The sequence below is a fragment of the Monodelphis domestica genome, chromosome X (genome assembly GCF_027887165.1).
Source record: "Monodelphis domestica isolate mMonDom1 chromosome X, mMonDom1.pri, whole genome shotgun sequence".
In the NCBI taxonomy this organism is placed as follows: domain Eukaryota; kingdom Metazoa; phylum Chordata; class Mammalia; order Didelphimorphia; family Didelphidae; genus Monodelphis; species Monodelphis domestica.
In genome coordinates, this window is record NC_077235.1 from 83677732 (window position 1) to 83705729 (window position 27998).

At 41.4% G+C, this 27998-nt stretch overlaps 1 protein-coding gene across 3 annotated transcripts; it reads left to right on the forward strand.

The window, feature by feature from the left end:
- Positions 1-28: 28 nt before the first annotated feature.
- On the forward strand, positions 29-27998 carry LOC100028751 (mortality factor 4-like protein 1). Of its 3 annotated transcripts, none has more exons than XM_007507031.3 (2): positions 29-299; positions 25250-27998. In XM_007507031.3, exon 2 carries the CDS (start codon positions 25665-25667, stop codon positions 27270-27272), a length of 1608 nt encoding a protein of 535 aa, XP_007507093.2. In that variant the 5' UTR covers positions 29-299; positions 25250-25664; the 3' UTR covers positions 27273-27998. The 3 variants fall into 3 exon arrangements, with proteins under 3 accessions (XP_007507093.2, XP_007507095.2, XP_007507092.2); XM_007507033.3 differs by lacking the exon at positions 29-299 and adding an exon at positions 489-677; XM_007507030.3 differs by lacking the exon at positions 29-299 and adding an exon at positions 811-1196.

The following is a 27998-nucleotide window of genomic DNA, read 5'->3' on the forward strand; positions in this document are numbered from 1 at the left end:
AGTGCGGACGTGGGGAGAGAAGGCCTGTGACCCCAGACGTCTTAAGGTTCGAAGCCTTTGTTTATGCCAAGTCTCTAGATACCATACTGCGCTACTCAGCCTGGGAAGAAGGTCCGGCTTAGCGTTAAGTGGAGGCAAACTGCCACGAGGCGGCGGAAGAAGACGGGCCTCAAGTGACGTAATAATACCCAGAAACGGAAGTTCCGGAAGCTCAGGAGGAGGAAGCAGTAGTCGGGCAGGCAAAGGCTCCGGAAACAGAAGTTCGCTGTGTTGACAAGCGTCAGGGGCGGATCTTTGAGGTAAAATCCGGAGGCGGGTGGCGGGCGGGGCCAAATCGGTGGCGCACCCAGATTAGGAAAAAGCGACCTATGAGCGAACGCTTTTGGGCCAGGAGGTGGAGCTGGATGGAGAAGCGGGAAACCCGAAACCGTACCTCTTTCGGGCCTCCCTGGGGGAGGAGTTTCCTTCAACCCGAGAGGGGAAGTGATCCCGCCTCCTGGGAGGAGGTACTTCGCTAACTAAGGCAGGCTTGGATCTCGTTACTCGAGGCCGCGGGCCTTCTCTCCCTCTGCGCAGGGACGCCCCCCCCCCCCCCCCATTCTTTACCTCTGGTGAACAAACGCCGTAAATTTCCACCCGGCACTGAGACCCTCCTGCGAATTAAGCCCCCTCAGCTGGTGGGTAGGCTCCCGTTCAAGCCTATTGTGTGCCTGTGCTAAACATTAGGAATGGATGTAAAGGAAAGGCAATTTATAATTCCTTCTATCTCAAAGCTCACAAGCTCACAGTCTCGGGGGTGGGGGGAGGTGGGGGAGGGGGGAAGGATATGCGAAGAAGAGCTTGCTCAGTGTGGGGGAGAGCCAGAGAAAATGCCTAGAGGCAAGAGATGGAATGTCCTGTTCTTAGAATAGGAAGGAGGCCAATGTCACTGATCAAAGAGTACATGATAAGGAGTAAGTTATGATAAGACTGAAGAAGCAGCAGGAGGCTGGGTGATTGAGGGTTTTGAATGCCAAACAGAGCATGCAGTGTTTGTTCCTGGAGGTAATAAGAAGTTACTGGAGTTTGAGTAGTGGGGATTAAATGATCAGACTTTTGCTTTAGCAAAATCACTTTGGCAGCTGAATGGAGGATGAATTGGAGTGAGGAGAGACTTGTGGCTGGCTGACTCACTAGCAGCTATTGCAATAGCCCAGGTATGTGGTAATGGGGCCCTGCACCATGGCATTGGCTGTGTCAGAGGAGAGAAGGTGGATAGGCATGTTAGACAGAGACTGTAAAAGTGAACACCCGCAAGCCTTGGTTACAGCTTGGTTATGGGGATAGAGATGGTGAAGAAGCAGGAGAGTGACATGCACTTTGGAGAAAAAAAATTACTGGTGGCTGTGTGGAGTAATAGATTAGAAGAGGGAGTGAACAAGCATTTATCAAGTACCTACTATGTGCCAGGGGAGGCTCTGTAGACAAGAGTCCTGGGCCTCCAGTCAGGAAAACCTGAGTTCAGAATTACTATGTGACCACAGGCAGGTCATTTAACCCTCTGTTTGCCTTAATCTACTGGAGAAAGTCATTCCAGTATCTCTACCAAGAAAACCCAAATGGGGTCATGAAGAGTTGGACAGGACAACAACTTTACAAATATTATTTCAGTCATAGCAACAATAGCAGACAGAGGAGCAGCATCCAGCAGCAATAGCAACCCAGTGATAGAAGAATGACTCAAGTACATGTAGTGGCGAAAAGCAGCCCATTGTAGCCCATTGCTTACCATAATTTAAAACTGAAGCTTGTCTACTTTGTAGTCAGTACAGCTTTCAACTTTTGCACACCAAGGGGTTTTCAGGGAGTACACTGTAACAAGGGAGAGTTGAAAGGTGGTCTAATCAGCCCATACAGAATAGGGGTCACCATCCCTTAGAGGCCTCTTAAGGGCCAACGATTTTGTATTTCACCTCTTTCTCCCTCCAACTATGGAATTCTTTGGGAGGGACAGAGGCCAGGGAATACTAAGTGGGTAGTGTTATAGGGCAAATCTCTTTGATGAGAATCAGTGGCTATATAGGAAGTAATATCATCTTTGCCATAGCCCTGATGTTCCTGGCATCCTTTCCCCAATGTGGGTTAGGTTAGCTTTTCCTTAAAAGTTAGAGACCTGTAGGTGGCTCAGTGGATTGAGAGTCAGGCCTAGAGAGTTCATAGGTTCAATTCTGGCCCCAGACACTTCCTAGCTGGGTGATCCTGGACATGTCACTTAACCTTCATTGCCTAGCCCTTACTGCTCTTCTGCCTTAGACCCAATTGGGTCTAAGACAGAAGGTAAGGGTTTGAAAAAAAAAGTTAGAGACATTCCTCAAAATCTAATTGGCCAAGGGCAGCTAGATGGTTCAGTGGATAGAGTGCCCGGCCTGATGGTAGGAGGGCCTGGGTTCAAATTTGATCTCAGCCATTTCCTAGGTGTTTGTGACTCTAGGCAAATCATTTAACCCCAGTTGCCTAAAGCCCTTTCTGTTCTTTTGCCTTGGAACAAAATGATTCTAAGACAAGGTAAGGTTTTCATTTTTTAAGATGATTGACCCAGGGGACAAAAAGGGGGTCAGATTTTTGATGTTATTTCTTCATCTTTGAGTTACAAAAGCAGCCATGAGGACCTCTAGGGAGGGTCCTCCCAGATGCTTGCCAACAGGGTGACAGTTTCTTCAGCTGAATCAACTTGAGGTGTCCTTAGTGCCTTTCTTTGTTGAATATTCTCCTGCTGTATGGCTATGTAAACCTCATTTGATTAAATGTTGAATGACTTAAGAATTTTGTTCCAGTACTAGGGGACTAGCCCGAATCAGATCCAGCCCAGAACAGGGAGAAAAATAATGAATTCTTCTGGGGATATTTTGAGTGTGAGATTCCTATGTGACATCTAGGAAACAATGTCCAATATAGGTAGTGAATGGTTGAAGGTTGGAACTCAGAAGAGAGGCTAAAACTTGACATATAGATCTAGATCTAGATAGATCTAGATAGACATGACATTTAAACCCAAGAGATACATTCAGTCACTGAAAGAAAATGGGAAAAGAGGAGGAAAATTAGAATAAGGTCCAGGACAAGGCATTGAGAATAAACCCCCTGTTAGTAGATGTTTGATTATCTAGCATAGGAGACTAAACAGAGAGGTAGGCAGAGAACCATGAGAGAGCAATGTCAGGAAACCTAGAAAGGAGAGAGTATCCAGGAGATGTCCTTAATGATGGCTAGTGAGAAGGAAGGAATATTGAAAAATGATAAAATGTTAATGGACTTGGAAATTAGATCATTTAGAAACTTCAAAAGAGCAGTTTCAGTAGAACAAAGTCACAAGCCAGAATATAAAGGGTTGAAAAATGAGTAAGAGAAAAGGAATTGGTGATAATGGTAGCACACACTCTTTCCCTCTAGAGTTTGGCTATAAACAAACGGGGGATACTTTAATGAAAGAGGTATCATGCCCTAGCAAACAGGCTGTTCTCTGGACTAAATACTTCAAGTTCTTTCAGCTGATTTGATCCTAATAGGACATGGTTTTTAGTCTCCTCACCATTCTCATTACTTTCATCTTGATCTTCTCCATCTTGTCAATATTCTCTTAGAAGATGGCATCCAGAAGTAAACACAGCTTTGAAAGTTACATGTTAAATGTATTAAATTCCTTTTTAATAAATGCATTTATTTAATTTAGAATATTTTTCCATGATTACATGATTCATATCTTTCCCTCCCCCCTCTCATAGAAACTGAGCACTGGGTTTTACAAGACCTAATTTCATATTATTAATATTTGCAATTGTAAGGGGGGAAAGGAGTTAATTTTAAAAGGGTTGGGCTGGATTATTTAAGAGCGTGGTCACCAGGAATATAAAGTCTTTTTCCATATTATCTCTTTGGGGTACAAACCCAGCAGTGGTATGACTGGATCAAAGGGCAGGCAGTCTTTTAGCGCCCTTTGGGCATAATTCAAAATTACCTTCCAGATTGGTTGGATCAATTCACAACTCTACCAGCAATGCATTAGTGTCTCAATTTTGCCATATCCTCTCCAACATTTATTACTTTCCTTTGCTGTCATATTAGCCAATCTGCTCAACCTCAGAGTTGTTTTGATTTGCATCTCTCTGATTATCAGGGATTTAGAACACTTTTTCATGTGCTTATTGATAGTTTTGATTTCTTTTTCTGAAAACTGCCTATTCATGACCCTTGCCCATTTATCAATTGGGGAAATGGCTTGATTTTTTTTTGTACAATTGATTTAGTTCCTTATACATTTGAGAAATTAGACCTTTGTCAGAGGTTATTATAAAGATTTTTTCCCATTTGTTGATTCCCTTCTAATTTTGGATGCATTGGTTTTATTTGTACAAAACCTTTTTAATTTAATGTAATCAAAATTATTCATTTTACATTTTGTGATAGTCTCTATTTCTAGGTTGGTCTTAAATTATTTTCTTTCCCACAGATCTGACAGGTATGCTATTCTGTGTTCACCTAATTACTTATAGTTTCCTTCTTCATATTTAAGTAATTTACCCATTCTGATTTTATCTTGGAATAGGTTGTGAGATGTTGATCTAGACCTAATTTCTCTAATACTGTTTTCCAATTTTCCCATCAGTTTTTGTCAAACAGTGGGTTCTTGTCCCAAAAGCTGGTATCTTTGGGTTTATAGTATACTATCTTTCTGAGAACATTTACCCAAAGTCTATTCCATTGGATCCTCCCTTCTATCTCTTAGCCAGTACCATATAGTTTGAGGACCACTGCTTTATAGTAGAGTTTAAGATCTAGTACTGCTAGGCCACCTTCCTTCACTTTTTTCCATTATTTTCCTTGATAATCTTGATCTTTTGTTCTTCCAAATGAACTTTGTTATAATTTTTTTCCAATTCAATAAAAATATTTCTTGGTAGTTTGATAGGTATGGCTCTGAATAAGCAAATTAATTTGGGTAGGATTGTAATTTTTATTATGTTAATTCATCCTACCCATGAGCAATTAATGTTTTTCCAGTTATTTAGATCTAATTTTAATTGTGTGGAAAGTGTTTTGTAGTTGTGTTCATATAATTCCTGAGTTTGTCTTGACAAATAGATTCCTAAATATTTTATATTGTCTAGAGTGATTTTAAATTAATTTCTCTTTCTAACGTTTGCTGCTCATTTGTGTTGGAAATATATAGAAATGCTGATGATTTATATGGGTTTGTTTTGTATTCTGCAACTTTGCTAAAGATGTTGATTATTTCCACTAGCTTTTTAGTGATTCTCTAGAATTCTTTAAGTAGACAATCATATCATCTGCAAGGAGTGATAATTTAGTCTCCTCATTGCCTATTTTAATACTCAAACTTTTCTTCTCTAATTGCTACTGCTAGTGTTTTTAGTACAATGTTAAATAACAGAGATGATAATGGGTATCCTTGCTTCACTCCTGATATTATTGGGAAGGTTTTTAATTTATCCTTATTGCAGATGATGCTTGCTGATGGTTTTAAATATATACTGTTTACTGCCCTTCTATTCCTATACTTTCTAGTGTTTTCAAAAGGAATGAGTGTTGTGTTTTGTCAAAGGCCTTTTCTGTATCTATTGAGATAATCATGTGATTTTTGTTGGTTTGCTTGTTTATATGATCAATTATATGGATCATTTTCCTAATATTGAACCATCCTTGCATGCCTGTTATAAATCCCACCTGATCATAATGAATAATCCTTGTGATCACTTGCTGGAGTCTTTTTTGCTAGTATTCTATTTAAGACTTTTATATCTAGGTTCATTAAGGTTTGGAGTTTTCTTTCTCTGTTTTTGGTTGGCCTGGCTTTGGAATCAGTATCATATTTGTGTCATAAAAGGAATTTGGTAAAACTCCTTCACTTACTTTGTTAAATAGTTTGTATAATATTGGGATTAATTATTCTTTAAATGTTTGATAGAATTCACTTGTGAATTCATCTGGCCCTGGGAATTTTTTCTTAGGGAGTTCTTTGATGGCTTGTTCAATTTCTATTTCTGAAATGAGATTATTTAAGTATTCTTTTTCCTCTTCTGTTAATCTAGGAAATTTATATTTTTGTAAATATTCATCTATATTCCCTAGATTGCCATAACTATTGCCATGTAATTGGGCAAAATAGTTCTTAATAATTGCCTTAATTTCCTCTTCTTTAGAGGTGAGGTCACTCTTTTCATCTTTGATACTGTTAATTTTGTTTTCTTCTTTCCTTTTTTATTAGATTATTTTATAGTATTTACAGTACTTTATCTATTTTGTTTTTTCAAAGTACCAGCTCCTAGTCTCATTTATTAATTCAATAGTTCCTTTACTTAAATTTTTATTAATTTCTCCTTTAATTTTTAGAATTTCCAATTTAGTTTTTAACTGGGGATATTTAATTTGTTCTCTTTCTAGTTTTTTAATTTGCATGTCCAATTCATTGACCTCTTTCTTCTCCAATTTGTTGATATATGCACCTAGGGGTATAAATTTTCCCCTAAATACTGCTTTAGTTGCATCCCATAGATTTTGGCATGATGTCTCCTCATTATCATTCTCTTCAACAAACTTATTAATTGTTTCTATGATTTATTCTTTAACCAACCAATTTTGGAGAATCATATTATTTAATTTCCAATTAATTTTGATTTTCCTCTCCATGTACCCTTACTAATTATTATTTTATTGCATTATTATATGAAATGGTTGTATTTATTATTTCTGCTTTTCTGAATTTGTTTGCAATGTTTTTATGCCCTAGTACATGGTCAGTCTTTGTGAATGTACCATGTTCTGCTGAAAAGAAGGTGTATTCTTTTTTCCTTATTTATTTTTCTCCATATATCTATTAACTCTAATTTTTCTAAGATTTCATTTACATCTCTTACCTCTTTCTTATTTATTTTTTGGTTTGATTTATCAAAATTTGATAGTGGTTGGTTCAAGTCTCCCACTAGTATAGTTTTACTATCTATTTCCTCTTTAAGCTCCAATAATTTCTCCTTTAAAAATCTGAATTTGGTGCATATATGCTGAGTACTTACTTCCTCATTGTCTACACTGCCTTTTATCAGGATGTAATTACCTTCCCTATCTCTTTTAATCAGCTCTATTTTTACATTGGCTTTGTCAGATGTCATGATTGCAATTCCTGCCTTCTTTTTCTCAGTAGATGCTTAATACATTTTGCTTTAGTGTGTGTCTACCTGCCTCATGTGTGTTTCTTGTAGACAACATATGGTAGGATTTGGGTTTCTAATCCACTCTGCTATTTGCTTCCATTTTATGGGTGAGTTCATCCAATTCACATTCAGCATTATGATTACCACCTGTCCATTCCCCATCATTTTGATTTCCTCTTTTAGTCCTGCCCTTTCTTCTTTCACTATTTCCTTCTATGCCAGTTTTTTGCTTTTAATCAATTCCCTCTATTCGCCACCCTCATTTTACTTCTTTTCCCACCTCCTCCCTTCTTATTCCCCTCTTAATTTTCTTTAAGGTCTATTAAATTCCTTCCCACCTTTCTTTCCCTCCCTTTTGATAGTCCTTGCCCCAGTCCCCACCTTGATTTTTCCCTCTCAAATTCCCTGTAGGGCAAAATAGAATTTTATACCCCAATGGATCTAGATGCTCTTCCCTCTCAGAACTGATTCCACTGAGAGTAAGGTTTAAGTATTACCTATTACTACTCTCTTCCTCTCTTTCTTATAATAGTGTTCTTCCCCTCCCCTCCCAGGAACCTCTTTATGTGGTATAATTTATCCTTTTTTTCTTCTTCCTTCAAGTTTCTCTTGATGCCATCTTCTATTCCACCCCCCCTTTTTTACATATCATCTTAAACCACTTAGTACCCCAACCTCTTCCCTATGAATTATTCTTCTATCTACTACGATAGTGAAAATAATTTTTGAGAGTTACAAATATCATTTTTTCCATGTAGGAATATAAATAATTTGACCTTAAATTTTTTTATCCTTTTCCTTATTTACATTTTCATGTTTCTCTTCATCTTTGTGTTTGGATATCAAACTTTCTGCTTAGTTCTGGACTTTTATTTACAAATTCTTGGAAATCTTCTATTTTGTTGAATGTCCATACTTTACCCTGGAAGTATATAGTCAATTTTGATGGGTAGGTGATCCTTGGTTGTAGACCAAATTCTCTTGCCTTTCTGAATATCATATTCCAAGCCTTGGGGTCCTTTAGTGTGGAGGCTGCTAGATCCCGTGTAATCCTGACTGGGGCTCCTTTGATATATGAATTATCTCTTTTTGACTGCTTGCAATATCTTCTCCTTTGGGTGGAAGCTCTTGAATTTGGCAATTACATAACTGGGGGTTGTCTTTTGAGGATTTAATGTAGAAGGTGATCTATGGACTCTTTCGATGTCTATTTTCCATCTCGTTCAAGAATATCAGGGCAGTTTTGTTGGATAATTTCTTGTTAAATGATGTCAAGGTTTCTGTTTATTTCTGGGTTTTCACATAGACCAGTGATTCTCAAATTGTCTCTTCTAGATCAGTTTTCCAAGTCCTTCATTTTCTCACTAGGAATTTCATGTTACCTTTTATTTTGTCATTCTTTTGACTTTGCTTTATTAAACTTTGCTGTCTTTTGAGATCATTAGCTTCTACTTGCACAATTCTTATCTTTAAAGACTGGTTTTCAGCTATGATTTTTTGATTTTCCTTTTCAGTTTAGTCTATCCTGCTTTTCAGGGCTTCCAGCAGGTCATTTTGGCTCTTCAATTTGCTTATCATTTCATTTGATTACTGGACTTCTTTTTCCAAGTAGGAGATTCTGTCTTTTAAGCTGTTATTTTCTTTTTGAATTGCTTTCATTTCTTTTTCCCACTTTTCTTCCCATTTTTATATCTTTCTTACTTGGTTCTTGAATTCCTTTTTGAGTTCCTCAAGAGCTTGTATCCAATTTCCGGGTTTTTTTTGAAAGTTTGGATGTGTTTGCTTGTTTGTCACTCTCTGCTGTCACTTCTGTTACTCTGCTGTATTTCTCCATAGAATTATCCAGTGTTATATAGGCTTTTTCTGTTGGAGTTTATTTCTTTTGGTACTTGTGGATGCTGTGTTAGTTTTTTTTCTCTCTGTATTCTATTCCCTTCCCATCCAGAAGTCTGAGTGAGGAGGGCAGGCAGCTCTTTGTATAGCAAGCTACAAAGTATTTTGCCTTGAGGCAATTTTTCCAGTCTGCTGTGGGCAGTCCATCTCTGCACTATCTTCACTCCTGTGCTCTGTGCTTCTCAGCCTTGGGTCCTAAGTCTCACTTCCAAGGCCTTGCACTGCCCTCAGGGGTAATGCACCCTGCCAGCCCCAGAGAATTTAGAGATTGCCCGAGCCCTCACTCTGACTCTGATGCAGTAGGTGGTGTGGGGGAGGTATGATCAGCTCGAGCTTTGGTAGGTGTAATTTTACTTCCTTTTAGCATGGAAATGCCCAAACCCTGCCTATCTTCAAGGTTGTGCCCCTTGACAGAGCCCCTTCACTTGTATGATTTTGATTTTTGTAGGGAGAGTTGTAAAGTTCCTTCTACTCTGTGGCCATCTTAGCCCAGAAGTCTATTAAATTCTTCAAAGAGAAAGCTGGTAGTGGATAGAGCACTGGGCCTGGAGTCAGGAAGGCTCATCTTCTAGAGTTGAATGTGGACTCAGATACCTGTTATCTATGTGATCCTGGGCAAGTCACTTAACCCTGCTTGCCTCGGTTCTCTCATCTGTCAAATAAGTTGGTGAAGGAAATGACAAACCTCTCCAGTATCTTTACAAAGAAAATCCCAAATGGGATCATAGAGAATTGGACATGACTAAAATTACTGACCAACAACAAATAAAAAGGGAAAAAAGCTGGTATAATAGGGATTCATGTTTTAAAGTATAACCCTATTTTCCTATTTTCCTATATAGAAATATTTATTTTATTTGGTGTTCATGAAGTCCAGAATTTATTTTTAAATTTTAGTGTAAAATAAAGAAAATGACATCTAAAATGGAACACAAGGTTAAAGTCGTGCTTCAGGAAACAAAACCCATTGTGTTACTATTGCCTTTCTTATTCTGGATAGCATACAACTTCTATCAATTTTCTCATGTTTAAAGTGAGGGTGTTTTATAAAATGATCACTAAAGTAATTTCCACCTCCACCAATCTATGGCACTAACTCAACTGTCTTAACAATGACTGAAATCTTCAAAATTCTCATTTTAGGGGAACCAACAGAGATAGAAATCACAAATGGAAAGACATTTCCATAACTGATCATATTAATATGGCAAACATCTTATTCTGTTGGCACTGAAGGGAGGGAACTTTAAGGAAAAAAATGCATGTTTACCAATGAGGAGAAGTGGGGCAGAGAGAAGGAAAGCATGAAGAATAAGGAGGAGGAGGAGAGGAAAAGGAGGAAGAATAAAGAGAAAAGGGAAAAGAAAGTTACTCAGCTCAGCTACTAAAAATAGTTTAACTCAGAGATACAAATATAAATTAGTCTTTTAATTTTTTTGTACTTTAGCAAATTGTTAAAGCCCTCTTAGGTTTTGGCTCATGACACTATTCTACTGAATCGTTTTCTTGCATAATAATAATAGCCAACATTCATAAAGCATTTTGAATTTTGCAATGTGCTTTACATATTGTTATCTCAATCCTCTCAATAGTCTTATGAGGATCCAGGGCTCTTGGTGTTAGCCATGGGCATTTTTGTTGTCACTAGGGAAGGAAGAAGTTGCTGAGAAGAGATTAGAAATTAGGGAGACAGGACAGGATGGGATCAAGGGCACACATACAGGGCTTAGCTTTGCAAAGGTTCACTTCATCCCTTGAGACTGAAGGGGAAACATTGATTTGAAGGAAGCATAGGAGGCCCTTTATTGAAAGAATCCTTTAATTAGTGTCCATGGAAGGTAGGGAAGGAAAGTGGAATGTACCCTGATTGCCTTATTACAAGTAGAGCCCTGACCAAGGGAATGCACTTTAGTTTTCATAGTCACTGACCATTCTTTTGACTGTTGGATCTCCTGATGGTGTAAGACTATACTGTCAATGCATTCATACAGATGCAAATCCTCTTCTCTGTGGGACAATAAATAAATAATGTGTCAAGGCTGATATTATGAGGACCATTTCAAGATTTTTTTTCCTAAACCCTCTTAGAATCAATACTGTGCATCGGTTCCAAGGCAGACGAATGGTAAGAGCTAGGCAATGGGGGTTAAGTGATTTGCCCAGGGTCACAGGGCTAGGAAGTGTCCAAAATCAGATTTGAATCCAGGACCTCCAGTCTCTCTATCCACTTATCCACCTATTTGAAGATTCTCATCGAGCTGGCAATACTATCTTCCAAATTGCCAATTTTGATGAGAATGGGTTCCTGTTAGTCTCCTGCAAGTGGTAGGCCCAGTGCCTGGCCCTGTGCTGTTTCAATGACTTAGCTAAAGGTGGCATACTCATTGAATATGAAGATGATACCTAGCTGGGAGAGAGAGCTAATATGTTGGAGGATAAAGTTAGGATCAAAAAGGATTTTAATGGTATACAACACTTGGAGGAATGTAAAAAGATGACATTTAATAGGAATTAATGTAATATCGATATTCATATGTTTATTTGGAGTCCTGCAAATCTAGGATACTTTAAAACTAAAAATGAGGGGGAGATGGGAGGAAAAACAGTACACATGATTCTGCTCAGTCACATAAAAATAAGGGGGTGGGATGTGGGGAGAAGAGACTACTTTATCCCTAAAGCTGGCCCTATTAGGGACATTCATGTCTGCAGGGACTTTGGCAGGGATCTCCATCCCCATTTGACAGAGATACCCATTTTCCATTCTGCAAAAAAGCAGTAGAAACTGATTCAGTGTGGAGCCAGAAAAAAAGAGAGCCAGATGTGGGGGAAGGAATCATTTATCAGCTCCAAATCCAAAACCTTTGCACTCTGTCTCAGTGAATAGAATTTAGAGGTCAGTGGTAGAGATTTGAGGAAGGGAGGGAGGAGGGAGGAAGGGTACTTTATGTACTTTTCAAATTAGACTTCATAAGCATGCACTTATTTTGCCTACATGCAAGGTCATCCCTGTGGATAAGCTTCACAGTTTTAAGTTTAGGATTCCTCTATTGGCAAAACAGTTTTATAGGAAATGAATGGTTCATTAGCTGTGGCCGGACCCAACCAGCCTGAAGGAATGAACATGCCATACCAGAGAAAATATTGTAGGAGGTGGCTATGGGCTCTCCCTTGTATTTCCAACTGTGGGGATGGGCTACCTTAAGCCATTGTCAATTGCTATTCCAGTCCCTACTTTAGACCAATGGCATACTGACATTTCAGAGATGGCTTATGAGGGCTGAAGATTAGACCCATTAACTTCTCAAGACACTTAAGAAATATTTATAGAGAGGCAGCTAGGAGGCTCAGTGGATAGTGAGCCAGGTCTGGAGCCAGGAGATCCTGGGTTGGAATCTTAAGACATTTCCTAGCTGTGTGACCCTGGAGAAGTCAGATAATCTCCCTTGCCTAGCCCTTACCACTCTTCTGCCTTGGAACTGATGACTTAGTCTCAATTCTAAGTTAGAAGGTAAAGGTTTAAAAAAAAAAGAAATATTTACTGGATTTTGTGAGTAGAGTTCTCTTCACTCATTGTATTTAAATCCCCATTTCCTAGAAGAGGGCTTGGAACATAATGAGTGCTTAATAAATATTGTTGCTTAATAAATCACGTTGCTTAGTTGTGCCTGGAATGCAGTGTTTTTGTTAGCCTTATTTGTCCTGTGGACAAGCTGTCTTGTGGCCACCAGATGGTAGTATTGCCTAAATAAGCAAAACGTAGCACATGTTACTTGTGGCAGCCAGGTGGTGCAGGGATTAGGGTGATTGGCTTGGAGTTAGGAAGACCTGGGGTCAAATTTACTTCAGTCACTTACTATCTGTGTGACCCTGGCCAAGTCACTTAACCTCTGTCTGCTTCAGCTTTCTTATCTTACAGATTACATGAGGGTAATAACAGAACCTACCTCCTAGTGTTCTTGAAAGGATCAGATATGATAATATTGTAAAGTACTTAGCACAGTGGCTGACATGTAGTAGGTGCTTAATTTGTGCTAGTTCCCTCCCTCCCTCCTTTCCTTTTTTCCTTCTTGAAGAGTATCTTAAATCCATTTCTGTAACTAAAGTCCTATCGATGGGCCCCTTCCACGAATGATCATGCTAACAGACAGACCTAGGGAAAGTAATAAGACTGGTAAGAGCTCTCATCTCTAGGCTTTCAGTTTTGCACTTCTCCCTCTATCTGTGTAAAACAGGGAATGCAAGGATTATTTGGTAGTGGGAAGAGGTCTGGAGATATAAATCCTTGGGAAGGTAGAGTACAGAAGAGAGAAACTCTGCTAACTCCAAAGGCTTTCTTCTTAGTGAGCTCAACCCTTGAGTAATCCTTGTGTAGGCAGAGACCTTGGAAAAGGAATATGGATCATCTTGTCTCATGTGTTCACCCAATCAAACAGGCATTGATAAAGTGCCTACTATGTGTTAGGCCTTCTGCTCAAGCACATGTCCTTTGTACATTTTCCATTAAGTAAAAAGAAAGCTTTCCCTATATTTGATATATTATTAGCCTCATTGTTCATATGGGAACTAAAGGTCCTTTTTCCTTATACCTGCATCCAATTAAAGCAGTCCAGGGATGTTGGAGCATGGCAACAAGATTCATTACTATTTTTTTAACCCTTACTTTCTGTCCTAGAATTCTGTCCTAGAATGGGTTCTTTGGGAACCCCAATTTTGCCCCTGTCCCCTGAGAACTCACCTGGAGGGCAATCCTAGTCTCACTCATTTCAGACTGAACAATAGACCCTAAGGTACTTAATGGTCCCAGTTATGTGTGGGACTAGATCTAATAAAATGTTAAGTACCCTTTTGTCCTAATAGTTTATCCCATTATATCAAAGTCCTCTCCCAGGTAGCCTAGCCCAAGACTGAACCTTTCCTTTTTATATCCATTGTAAAGCATCAGCCTCTCCCCGATAATCCTGTTTTGGATTTCTCATTTCCTTGTAGCCATGGTAATGTCAATCAATCATATTTCTCTGTCCTTATTTCCCCAAATTGTATATGTTTCCCAAGTTCTATTGTTCTTGGGATAATCTTCTAGGGCATTGATTCTTCCCAGAGATACTGTCCCTGGAGCCCCAGAGTTTTGATTCTGTGTAGGTGGTGGTGCTTGGCTCTGTGACTGTGGCCAATTATTGGACCTCTTTCCTGATTAAAGACTTGGTTTTTCTGACTACTTTAGTCATTCTATGTTTTTCCAAGGTGACATAAATGGAGGCCCCAGCAAGATTCTAAGTTATGTCTACCTAAGACGCTTGCTAGCTGACACCAGACATGAGATATCCACAGGAACCCATTGAGTTTCAACCTGGACTCAGCTTAGCAGGTTGGCTGGGTAAGCAAACACTCTCAAACAAAAAACTTGGTCTCTAATATTTGTGGAGGTATGTGAACCTCTCTTTAATCAGGAACTAAATGGGCAGCCACAGTGCTGCAAAAGCCCCAATGAGCCCCCTCATGGGACCTCTACTGTGGAATTTATGACCATAAAATATGGACCAGGTACTTGTGAGTATTTGGAAAGGTGGCAAAAGTTGCCTAACTGACCATAAGCATTTTTCTTTTTTGGCGAAAATGGAATTCAGTTCAACCTGTCTGCAGCCTCCATACTTGGCTATGTTTTTGGTTTTGGAGCCAAGGTTATTCAGTCCAAATGTTCAATCAAAGTTTTGGGTAGCTGTTTTGAATCAATTAAAATAGAGAAAGGTTCTTCATAGCATGAAATGCTATGTTTTTTAATGATTGTAAATTTTTGTGGAAAAGCTTCTCAAAGAAGCTTGAGAACTCAATTTCTGGGTTTCTTTTGGATCTCTTCTGGATTTTTCTTCTAGATTTTCTTTAGGGCTTTGTCTATATTGTAAATCTAAAGTATTTCTTAGGTGGAGGCTTCTCTAATAATAACCTTAAATGCTTGCAATTTAATGTTTAGCCAATAATGCCTAAAGTTATATTAGCTCCCAAAGGCTGAAATTACAGGAACTTGCAATCTGGATATAGGAATCTCCAGCAGGAGATAAAAGAAGGTCCAGGATTCATAACTTTAAATTCTAATCTTTTTCTTTCCAGATTTGGCATGGCTAACGTGAGAAATTTTGCATGTCAACAGTAGTTAATTTTTAATGATGTTAGTAATGAGATGGATTTATTCTACGTATGTTAACTTTTGATTGGAATGCTATAATTTCACATTTTTATTAAGCTATTACTTATGTCTAAAGAACAAGGTTTTTTATGATTAACATGCATGTGTTTTGGAGTATAAGAAAGTTAATTTCAGTTTGATAAATGGCAAGCCTGACTATTTATTGTGTTGTTAATGCACAAGAAATATTTGGGGAAATGCTTTGTTTTTAATGGTAAAAAAAAACTCTGAGTGTTTCAAACTGAACAACCAAATTCCTCTTAAAAACGCCTTCTGTCTTAGACCAAAAGAGGTTTAAGGTATAGCTGAGGGAAATGCAATTGTTGGAGCCACAGGTGAAGTTTTTCCTTGCTAATCTTAAATCTTGGTGTTAGGTGAGAAATCCTTAGGGATTCTACTTTTTGAGAAGTAAAAGCCATGCACTGCAGCCCAATTTTTGGAGTTTTTTAAGGTAAATTTCCAGAGTGCAACCATTAAATAGATAATGGTTTTTTAAGGACTAGTAAATCTTGATGGCTTTTTCTGTAGTGATTTACCATTATTTCTTCCTTTTTAAAGTCTGGAAGACTGACCCTATTCAGTTTCTACCGTCGAGCATTATTTTTCTCTGATAGATAACCATTGGCACAGACTTCTATTAGGAAAGGATTTTCTAATCTGGGGAATTTCCAGTGGCATTCTGTATATACCACCTCAGTCCTGGGGTATGGTTGAAGTTATTGGAGTTTATTACTCTTAATTTTGCTAGATTGCTTGTTGAAAAAGAATTCATTCAGAACCCCTGGAATCCTAACAGCTACTTCTTAGGGAGCCAAAACCTAGACAAGAGTTTTCTTCAGCCTGGAACCTGAAGAAACAGTTAATAGAAGACATCTCTACAAGGAACCTGACAGAGTCCCCTGAAGACATTGAAATCACCTCTACTTCAAGCCTTCAAGGACTACTAAACTAGATAAGTATTCTCTTATTGTTTCCATTGCCTTTTAGTTTTTCTGAAGCAGGTACAAAAGTTTTCATTTTTATTTCCCATAGGAATTCTAATAGTATTTACCCTGAGCAAGGCCCCTTTTAAAGTAGAGAAGTAGAAAGAGAAGAGCTAGTTCCCATATCTAGTTACAGTAGGAAAAATTTCAGCTCTAGCATTTTACTCTGTTTTGAAATTTAATGTAATAGCTGTTAGCTTGAAACTTTGCAATAAAAGTTCCAGAGTGCTTTTCTAAGTTGACATAATATATATATATATATATATATATATATATATATATATATATATATATATATATATATTAAGTATATGTGTAGAACTGCAGAACATAATTGTCCCAAGGTGATATCAGAAGAATTTAGGAAAGAGGAATGAATGGAGCCTGACAATTTTATGGAGATAAGAGTTAACAACAGGAGATAGGTTATTCTTAACCCTGAACATGATTGGAGAGAACTGCCACTTAAGGATGAATTGTATGGGAAAGTAAGTGGAAAGAATGCCATGGAGAAAACTGGGTAGTGATGCAAGCAGTCCTGAGTATGACTTTGCCTACACTTAAGGTATAGTCCCAGATCATGGAAAGGCTGAGAGGTTGCTCAGCTGGATTTTCGAGGAAGAAACTTCTGTGTTATACCTGGCAGGTTCCATGCGTGGCTGTACACCATTGCCAACATACACATGGCATTAATACTCCAAATTAGGGGAACATTTCTCCCTTAGTTTAGTTACTTCCCTTTTTTTCTCCTGTTATGGCAAGTTTTCTGTAATCATGAAAGGCAGAAATTCATAATAGGCAAATCCTAAAATACAGGAATTGAAGAGGTCATTTCAAATAATTAATTGGATAAAGAAGTCCCTTTTTCCTGAGGCTTGAGATGGAGGTATTATTGAGAAAATTAAGCAAATGGGAAACACCTAGCAGATATCAGTGTCAACAAGGGGGACCAATACAAATAGTAAATTCTAAGCAATATCTTTGATAAACATGTTTTTAGATCCTCAGCATCTCAACCTCCACAAGGAGAGTGTGAGAATGTTGAAATTATGAAAAGTAGAAGTAAAATTTCTATATATCTGTCTCTCCGATTCCTATACATTTCAGCTTTACCCTAAGACTTTCTTTCCTTCATGATTGCAGAAAAATTTGCCATGACAGAAGAAAAGAGGGAAGTAACTAAACTAAGGGAAAATGCTCCCCTAATTTGGAGTATTAATGCCATGTATAAGTTGGCAATGTTGCACAGCCACATATAGAACCTGCCAAGTATAGCACAGAAGTTTCTTTCTAGGGAATCCAGCTGAGCAACCTCTCAGCCTTCCCACAGTCCAGAACTATACCTGAGTTACCAGAAGTAACTCATAGGGCTACTTGCATCACTACCCAGTTTTCTCCATGGCATTCTTTCCACTTACTTTCCCATACAATTCATCCTTAAGTGGCAGTTCTCTCCAATCATGTTCAGGGTTAAGAATAACCTATCTCCTGTTGTTAACTCTTATCTCCATAAAATTGTCAGGCTCTATTCATTCCTCTTTCCTAAATTCTTCTGATATCACCTTGGGACAATTATGTTCTGCAGTTCTACACATATACTGAACATATATATATATATATATATATATATATATATATATATATATATATATATATATATATATATATATATATTATGCCAATTTAGAAAAGTGTAGTCGAGGGATTGCCATAAAGGCAACTTGAATAAGGTGCTCAGCTTGCCACCCCCCGTCCTGTAAAAGGACAGGAACTGAGTTTCCCATACCTCCTGAGAAATAACCCACAAAACAAAGAAAGGAGATAGAAAAGATTATAGAACAGAGGAAACCCGTAAAGATGGATCTCTCTTGGCTCTGTCCCAAATTTGCTCTGCTTACCCAATCCAAGATATCACCACAAAGCCTGTCACTCTGCATCATCCTTTGACCAGCAAAGGAATCGGGGTTATGAATGGCATTTATGTCCCTGGATCCGGACGCCAAACTGCAAGGCTCATCAAAAAGGTGGCCAACCTTTCGTGACCTTGCCTGGGGTAATGAACATACAGAGTGACGAATGGATGCTATATGAAAAAGCATAATGACCCTTTATTGAGTTCAAACAAAGCAATATATAGGTTAAGACACACAGGAAGATATGATGTTACCACCCAGCAACAGCAGGAACCAATAATTGGGCAGATTCATAGGAATTCATGATGTTACCTGCCAGGCACAGGGAAGAACCGAGAGGATTCCAAACAAAGACAGAGAAGCAACTTTCCCACAGACTCTCACAATTTCTCACAACCCTTATCAGTCCTCTGCTGGCTACTCCAACCTTACAGTTTCTTTCTCACAAACCTTATCAGTCCTCCCTCTGATGCTACTCCAACCTTGAGCACACAGCTGGGCAGGTCGTACACAGTTCAACCCACAACCCTGACTATGCAGCCCAAACAGAGAAGAGGAGGCTTAACCCTTACGGTTCTGCCTTTACGGCAATGCCTCAACTACAGAAAAGCACTCTGGAACTTTTATTGCAAAGTTTCAAGCTAACAGCTATTACATTAAATTTCAAAACAGAGTAAAATGCTAGAGCTGAAATTTTTCCTACTGTAACTAGATATGGGAACTAGCTCTTCTCTTTCTACTTCTCTACTTTAAAAGGGGCCTTGCTCAGGGTAAATACTATTAGAATTCCTATGGGAAATAAAAATGAAAACTTTTGTACCTGCTTCAGAAAAACTAAAAGGCAATGGAAACAATAAGAGAATTCTTATCTAGTTTAGTAGTCCTTGAAGGCTTGAAGTAGAGGTGATTTCAATGTCTTCAGGGGACTCTGTCAGGTTCCTTGTAGAGATGTCTTCTATTAACTGTTTCTTCAGGTTCCAGGCCGAAGAAAACTCTTGTCTAGGTTTTGGCTCCCTAAGAAGTAGCTGTTAGGATTCCAAGGGTTCTGAATGAATTCTTTTTCAACAAGCAATCTAGCAAAATTAAGAGTAATAAACTCCAATAACTTCAACCATACCCCAGGACTGAGGTGGTATATACAGAATGCCACTGGAAATTCCCCAGATTAGAAAATCCTTTCCTAAAGGCAATTTGTATCATATCTAGGCCTGGTTCTCTTTCCACTAAGCCACTTAGCTACCCCCAACAAGATTCATTATTATTTTTTTAATTGCTAGTTTTTACCTGCCAGGGTTAGAGAGATTTGCTATGAAAAGAAACTGCCCTCTTTAATCGTCATTATTAATATTTTCTCCATTACTTTCTTTTTTAAGTCTAGATGATGAACAAAAAAAAATCAAATCAAGTTTTGATCTGGAGCCTTTGCTGATTTCTAAGATGTCAATACTCATTCTGAAAATTTAATTCAAGCATATTCCTCCAAAGAAGGAAGTTTAAGTAGCTCTAAAGACAGAGTGATTTCAGGAGAGGACCGGGTACAGAAGGTTCATATTGTTTCCTTAAGATACTTCCCCTCTATACCACCACCACCACCACCACCACACACACACACACACACATGCACGCACTGTGCGCAAGCAAGCGAGAGAGACAGAGATAGAGATAGAGAGAGAGATAGAGACAGAGAGAGAGAGAGAGAGAGAGAGAGAGAGAGAGAGAGAGAGAGAGAGAGAGAGAGAGAGAGAGAGAGAGAGAGAGAGAGAGAGAATCATGCCTAGCTTCTAGCTTGACTGCAGGGGTCAAAGTTCTCTAGGCCTTAAAAGAACAAAGGACTCTAATCCAAGCAGATAAGTGAAGACTTTGTCAAATGAAGATACTGTCTCAAGTAATTTGGAGAATGAGGTGAAGAATGTGTTCATGGAATCATAGGAAGTCAGCATTGGAAGGGATATTAAAATATAGAATAGTAAAATAGAATCTTTTAGAGACCATGTGTCCTGTCCCCCCTCCAAGAATGAGTGTGTCCCCCCCCCCCAGATAGGGGAGAGAGAAAGAGAGGGGAGTGGCCGGAGTTCTCTGAGCAGGGGAGGGAGTAAGCGCTTTCATTGGGCTGCTGGACAGAGGGGTAGGGATGCATAGTGGAGAGGGGGAAGGGAACAGCTCTACCAGAGTCCCTCTACTGCTCTCATAACTAACTCTTCCAGGGATGGCATGTGTGCCCACAGAGAGTTGCATCTTTGGCACACATGCCATAGGTTCACCACCACAGGCCTAGCTCTTATCATTATTTTGCCTTGAAACTGATAGCATCAATTCTAAGGCATAAGGTAAGGGTTTGTTTAAAATAGGAAATGGTCCTTGGAAGTTATCTGCTCCAACCTTACTCTTCCCATTCCTCACCCCCACCTGCCATTTCCCCCCATGAAGAAACTTAAGCTTAGGGAGATTTCTACTTATCCAGTGTCATAGAGACCTAGGATTTAAACCTAAGACCTCCAGGAGCACTTTTTCCACCATTCTAGCTGCTTATCTCCTAATTTATCAAGTACTTGCCCTTTCATTGCCTGAGCAGCAGATTCCTGTACACTAAGCTACTTCTTCTGCTCCTCATCTCCTAACTCCATGCCTTTGCTCACATGGTTCTCCAGGCCTGGTAGAGACTTTTTCTTCTCACATCTCCATTGTCTGAAGCCCCTTTTTTCTTTTATATCCCAGCTCAGTTGGGGCATTCTCTAGGAAGCCTTCCTTGAATCTAGCCCTGAAAAAATCCTTTTATCTCCTCAGATTTCTCCTGATGCTTTGGCTCTCTCCTTTGCTGCTTAGGCAATAGATTTTCCTAAAGGGCTTTAAAATTTATGAGGCACTTTACTTGCACCTTGGTTCATGTCTAAACTTCCATTATATTAGTTTCCAGGCACATATCCTTGTATCCCCATTTTTCCTACACCCATAAAATGGATATGGGAAAAAGAATACAGAGCCCAACCATATGTTGTATTCAAGAAACAAACTTGGAGGGTAAAAATTCATGCAAAATTAAAACAAGTATTTTGAACAGAACTTTTGTGCTTTAGGTGAACCCAAACAACCAAGGGTGACAATCATGATTTTGGACAAACTAACTGTAAAAATCAAGACTTGATTGAAAAAGATAAACAGGGAAATTATATTATTCTTTAACATACACACACAGACATATAATTAATTTGTCTATGGCTCTCCCTCCACACGCCCTCACAATTGAAAACCTTGCCACATATTTTGCTAAAGAAATTGAGGCCATTCCCAGAGCTTCCTCTTCTCCCCTCCTCATCTCACATGACCCTGATGCTTTCTGCCATTGTGTGCTCTGCCTCAGGTAATGAGATGATTCCTCCTTGCCAAGGCAAATTCCTATAAATGCCCAAGTTATCCCACTTCATCCTATCCTCTCCAGCAGATTGCCTCCTTTATCATCCTTCTTGTCTTGGTGGCTGTGTCCCTACTGTCAATAAACATGCCCTTGTCCACCCTAACCTCAAAAAACCCTCCCTTGACCCATCCATCCCTACTTAGGTATATTTTGCCTCTCTTTTGTGGTTAAACTCTTTGAGGAGACATCTACCACAGGTGCTTGTTCTCAATCTCTTCTTAACTCTACAGGCTGTCTTCTAACTTCATCTTTGAATTGAAACTTCTCTCTCCAAAGTTACTAATGTTCTCTCATTTGCCAAATCTAATGCTCTTTTCTCAGTCTTCATCCTTCTGGACTCCTCTACAGTCTTTGACACTGTTTTCTCTTTGATACTCTCTTCTCTAGATTTTTATAACACTCCTCTCTCCTGGCTCTCCTCTCACCTCTGTAACTGCGCCTTCTCAGGCTCCTTTCCTCCTCCCCTTAAGTTGCCCTCAAGGCAGAAGAGCAGTGCTGTAAGGATCCTTCTCCAGGTCCCACCCTCTAATCAGAGGTTGTCCCACAGGGCTCCATCCTGGGCCTTATTGTCTCCCTCCAAAGATTTCACTTGGTGATCTCATTAGCTCCCATGGATTCAATGATCATTTCTATGCTGATGATTCTCAAATCTACTTGTCCAGCCCTAACCTCTATGCTGACCACAGTCTCCTATTTCCAAATGTTTATTGGACATCTGGAACCTGGGTATCCTGTAGACCTCTTAAACTACAACATGCCCAAAATGGAATTCAGTGTTTTTCCCCCCAAACTCTCCCCCCTTCCTAACTTTCCTGTTAGTGTGGAGAGCACTACCATCCTATCAGTCACTCAGGCTCACAACCTAGATGTCAGTCTCAGCTTCTCAACTTCTCGTCCCCTGTATCCAGTCTGTTCCCAAGCCTGTTGATTTTTCTTTGGTAACATCTCTGGTATACTCTGCCTTCTCTCCTCTGACAATGTAACCACCCTTTTGCAGACACCTCACTCCCTAACAACTGCAATAAACTGCTTATTGGTCTCCCTGCTTCAAATTTCTCCTCTCTCCAGGCCATCCTCTACTCAGCAATCAGTGATCTTCCTCAAGTATCTGTTGGGTCATGTAACGCCATTAAATAAACTCCATTGGTTCCCTATCACCTTTAAGATATCAAATCCTCTCTGGTGCTCAAAGCCCTTCATAACCTACCAGCCCTTCACTTTCCAGTCGTCTTCTCATGCCTTACCCCTCTGCCCTCCACCCATCCCTCCCAGTTTCATTTTGATCCAATAACAGTGGTCCCTGAACAAGACTCCATTTCTTCACTTTGGGCATTTTCATTGACTTGGCCATGCCTGGGATGTGCTCCTTCTTATCTCTGCCTGGAGATTTCCCTCGAGGTTCAGCTAAAATCTCACTTCCCCTATTCCCCCTTAATGCTAGTCCAGTCTCCTCTCTGTTGACCATCTCTAATTTATCCTATTTGTATCTTGCTTGCAGAGTTGTTTGTATGTTGTCTTCCCTATTAATCTGTGAGTATCTTGGTTGCTGGGACTGTCTTTTGCCTTTCACTGTATTTCCATTATTTGGCATAGTACCTGGAACATTAATAAGTGTTTGTTGACCGACTTACTGATTTTTAGAGGAAACTATAGACAAAAGCCCCAAATAAAATTGCCTTTGGGCTAGGGAGGATGGGGGTAATGAGGCAGTGGATGTTAGAGTGAGGAGCTCCATCCCTGGAGGAGAGGTCCAGCTCCCCTGGAGCTAAACTTGGGCAGGGAAAGAACAGGCATCTGACCAGATGGCCAATCCCAAGATTTCAGTCTATTCCAATTTATCTCATTGGATTCAGACCAGTTTTGTAGCTTGTGAACAAACTTTTGGATCCTGACTGGAACCTTTGGAACCTTCCAGGAAGGGATGTGAAGGTGTCAGACTAGATCATGAGAATTTATACCTTAGCTAGTACTACAAACTAGGCCTTGATTTGATTTGATTGTCTGGACTTAAGAAAGTGATAGTATAAATGTAAATAATGCAGATTAAACTTAAAAGTATCTTGCTGACATTTCTTTTTCCAGAAAGCCCATTGTTAAATACCAGCTCTCTCTTCTAGAGTAGTGTGATTTGATTGTAAGATACATAAGAGAGTTGGAAGGGTCTTAAGATGGTCATCTAATGTAAATTGTACTTTTCACCACTCAGGGAGGGGATTCCTTGCCCAAAGTTGTACAGTTAGGGAGGAGCAGATCCTTCATGACTTCAGATTCTTTGATTCCAAACACTTGCTCTATTCCCAGAATAACCACCTGCCAATGTCTGGAAGGGACCTTGGAGTCTACCTCATTGAAATCTCTCATTTTCATAGAAGATCCAATTGAGGCCCAGAAACAGAAGGAGACTTGTCCAAGGACATTTGGCTAGGAAATATGGCACAGATTTGAATACTGGCTCTGTGACTACAAAAACGGTCCTACTACTGTATCCAAATCCAGGGACCTCCCAGTCTGGGTTCAATGGGTCAGAGATTCAGAGTGGAAAAGGCCCTTAGAGAGTATCTTTTTCCCCCTCAACTCTTTTTTTAAAACTTTACCGAATTAAAATGTGTATTTTTTATCCTCCCCCCCCAGAGAGAACTGTCCCATCTCTCTTATAAACCCCATTTAAACCCTGACTAATAAGACTATGCTAGATAATATACATTCCAATTTGAACTCTGTAATCTTCAGGTAACTATATGGATAATTGGCTGCTATTACAAAAAAAAATTATCCACAATCCTACAGTTTCCAAAATAACCTCCAGATGTTTGTAAATAAACATTTGAATGGAGTTTCAGTTACACAGTAGAAAACTTTTAATAGGATCATTTAAATTAACATTAAAACAATGAGCAAAAAGCCTTTGTTTTTTTTTTTAAACTGTGCAGGAGCCATCTGAAGTAAGGGGCCTGGGTCTATAGAATTACCCTTTCTGTCACCCAGGTGGCTCAAAAAAATCACCATGGCCATGGGCCCGTTTGCCAAGGTAGCCTCATTTCCCCATTGTTGGCAGTCAGAATTCAGGTGCCTTCTGATGATTTGGAGGCAAAAACAAGAGGTGCAGATGTGAAGAATTCAATAAGAACAGAACATTAAAAAACCAGCCAGATGAATACCGGTGGTGCCACGTGTTCCCAAACCTTTATCATCACTTTTGATGAGGAGAAAAAGATGGCTTTCTTCTCTCCTGGGCTACCTTAGTGAACCAGAATCCTGTCCTGGCCCAGGGATTCTGCCTTCACTGATAATAAATATAGGAGCAGAGTCAGCTCTTTGTGTACTAACTGGAAAGCTTTAATTCTTTATTCACTTCTAAATTGAGTTTACTGTTGCATTCTCTGCAGATGGGCTATTCTCTGAACACGGAAGGCCTTTGGGCTCTAAAGTGTTAAGAGAATAAATATTTCCCAGGCCAACTTGGCCTGCCCCCCACCAAATACAGAAGCGCTGGTGTAATTTCTGCTCACACTTGCTGATGACTCATTTATGGAGTCACATGATGCCCAGCCTCCTCAGGCTGGCCTTAAACCCAAGCATAGGGTTCAGCCTGTGAGTTTAAAAGTTCAGTCGGCCTGGAGTTGGTCTGGTATTGCCACTGCCTCCTTTCCATTTTCCAGATGAGGAAGCTGATGTCCTGGGAGCAGAAGAGACGCGGAGGTGCTGACCCTGGAACTCCGACCCAGGTTTTTCCAACTTCGCCCTATTAGAGGCTGCGCTGACTGCTCAGCTTTTTCCCGCCTTTTCTGCCGGGGAGGCGGGCAGACGGACGAGGCACAGCCCCGTTGACTTTGTTTCCGAGGAGCTGCATCCCCGTAGCCCACCTGCTGGCTCAGGCACGCAGCAGGGGAGAGCCAGTGGTACAAGCTTTTCCGGGAGCTCCGAGCAGGGCTTGCCCCAGAGCCAGCAGCCCGCGCCGCGCCGCCCGTCCGGTGCTCCGGCTGCCCACGTGCTCCAGCCAGAGGCCAAAGAAGGCAGGCAGGGGTCAGCCGTCGGGCCAGCCCAGGAGGTATTCCCGGTTCTGCGCGTTCAGCCATGGCCTGTTCCAAGCACCAGGGGAATCTGATGAAGGATCCACCCGAGGTCCGGGAGGGGGAGCCCGTGCTGATCTTCCGCGGGCCCAAGGTGAGCAAAGCCCAGTGCGTGCAGGTGACAGTGCAGAACAAGCTGGTGAAATACCTGGTGCGTTACCCGAGGGCCGCTGAGAGGGGCGGAGCAGCAGCAGCAGCAGCAGCAGCAGCAGCAGCAGCAGCAGCAGCAGCAAGAGCCCAGGCCCCTCCCCGGGAGCCCTCCGCAGCCCCAGAAGTCGGACCCACCCCGAGAGGCCCCCGGGCCCAAGAGCCGGCTCCAAGCAGCCTGATGGCCTGCTCCGCCCCCAGTACCTCGACGGCCGGGCCCGCCCCCATTAGCCCGACCGCTGGGCCGGGCAGCTCTGGCGGCAGCTCCCGCGGCTGCAGCAGCAGCAGCAGCAGCCCCAGGCCAAGCCGCCTCCGGGCTCGCGGCCACCTCCGTCGTCGCGGCTGCCGTCGCCAGAGCAGCAGCAGCAGCAGCAGCAGCAAGAGCAGCAGCTGCACTTGTAGCAGTTGCAGCTGCCACAGCGGTAGCTGCAGCAGTTGCGGCGGTAGCTACAGCACCAGCGGCAGCAGCTGTCTGGAAGTCGCCGTGCCGCTGTGGTGCCCAGGGGGGGTCGGCAGCAGCGGCGTGGGCTCCAGCACCGGGGACCCGGTCCCGCAACCCCCAGCGCACTCTGGAGCCAAGGGCAAAGAGGGGCTCCCCTCCGTAGTCGTAGTCGGGGACTGGGAGTATGAATGGGTCCCCGAGGGCCGCGTCCTCCGCTTTTCTTTCACCCACGTGCAAGACGGGGACGCCGCCCTGCAGATGGCAGCCAAGAAGGCGCAGCAGGAGGAATGCCCCGTCACCTCCACGGGGGGCAACGACGAGGCCAACGTGGGCGACGGTGGCGGCAGTAGTGGCGGCGGCGGCGGCCGTGGCAGCGCTGGGGGCAGCAGCTGGTGGGGGGCCGTGATGCAGTGGCCCCGCAAACGCAAACGCGGGCGGGCGCGGAAGCGAGAGCGCCGTGGGTCAGAGCCAGAAGTCGTTGACCCTGAGGAGGAGTACTTGAACAGACTGGAGGAAGTCCAGCTCCATCTACCCAAGGCCCTGAAGCCTCTGCTCGTGGAAGACTGGGAGCTGGTGACCCTTGGGAAGAAACTCTTCACCCTGCCAGCCAGAAAGCCTGTTGCTGCCATCCTAGACGAGTATGCTGCCTTCCAGAAAAACTATGGCACTACCACCAAGAAGCTGGCCATCACGGAACTGCTGGCAGGCCTCCGAGAGTACTTCGACATGGTGCTGGGCCCACAGCTGCTTTACAACTTTGAGAGGCCCCAGCACGCTGAGATCCTGGCCACCTATCCCACCGTCCAGATGTCACACATCTACGGAGGTGCCCACCTGTTGCGCCTCTTCCCGCAGATGGGCCCCATGCTGGCCTGCACTCCCCTCAATGACAGCAGCATCGAAGTGCTGCGGAATCATTTGCAAGATTTCCTGCAGTATTTGGCCACTGAGCCCTCCCGTCTGTTTTCTGTGCCCGCTGATTACCAGGAAGCCTCTGCTGACTACCAACAAAAAGTGGAGTAAGGCTGCCTTTCCGCCCTTTTTGCCCCTTCCCAGAGCTACATCTCTTGGGTTGATTTTTGGACCCTCTCTTGCCCAAGTGCCCATGTTTTTTTGTTCTACTTGCCTTGGCCCAGGACTGCTTTTAGTTCCTGTAAGTTCTCCTTGAAGAAGCTCCTTTTCTCTCTTCACCGGCTTGTTCACATAATAGAGACCTTGTTATCCTCTAAGAATTTTGCCTACCCAGACTGACCCCCTGCATTCGGGGCATTTGGAAGCGCCTAGCCCTTGCAGTTCTCTGTCCTGCACTTAATTTTCAATGACCAAAGACCTTGATTGACTGATGCCAAAAATTAGAAGAGAAAAAACTCATATAGCAAATGTTTGACAAAAGCCCAATTTCTCAAATGTGTGGAAAACAAAAACAAAACCAGATTTATAAGCTAGTGGCAAAGATGTCACAACTGTAAGGGTGCCTGCGGGCTTGTTGGGTTATCTGATACATGAGACTGATTAGCTTCCCCTTCTTGAAATCTTTCCATATGCTGTCTCTGGGCAAGTGACTTCAGTAACTGCTTCATTTTTAAATGCTTAGTAGGATTAACTTGTAAATCCACCAGGTGTTGATTCCAGTGCACATGAAGGTCATAGCAGAAGTGCACTGCTCTATATTGAGGGATGTATGGCCAAGTGGCCCTTTCAGAATGGTTTTACAGATATTGAAAATAAATTGATTTTGCTGCCAAAAAA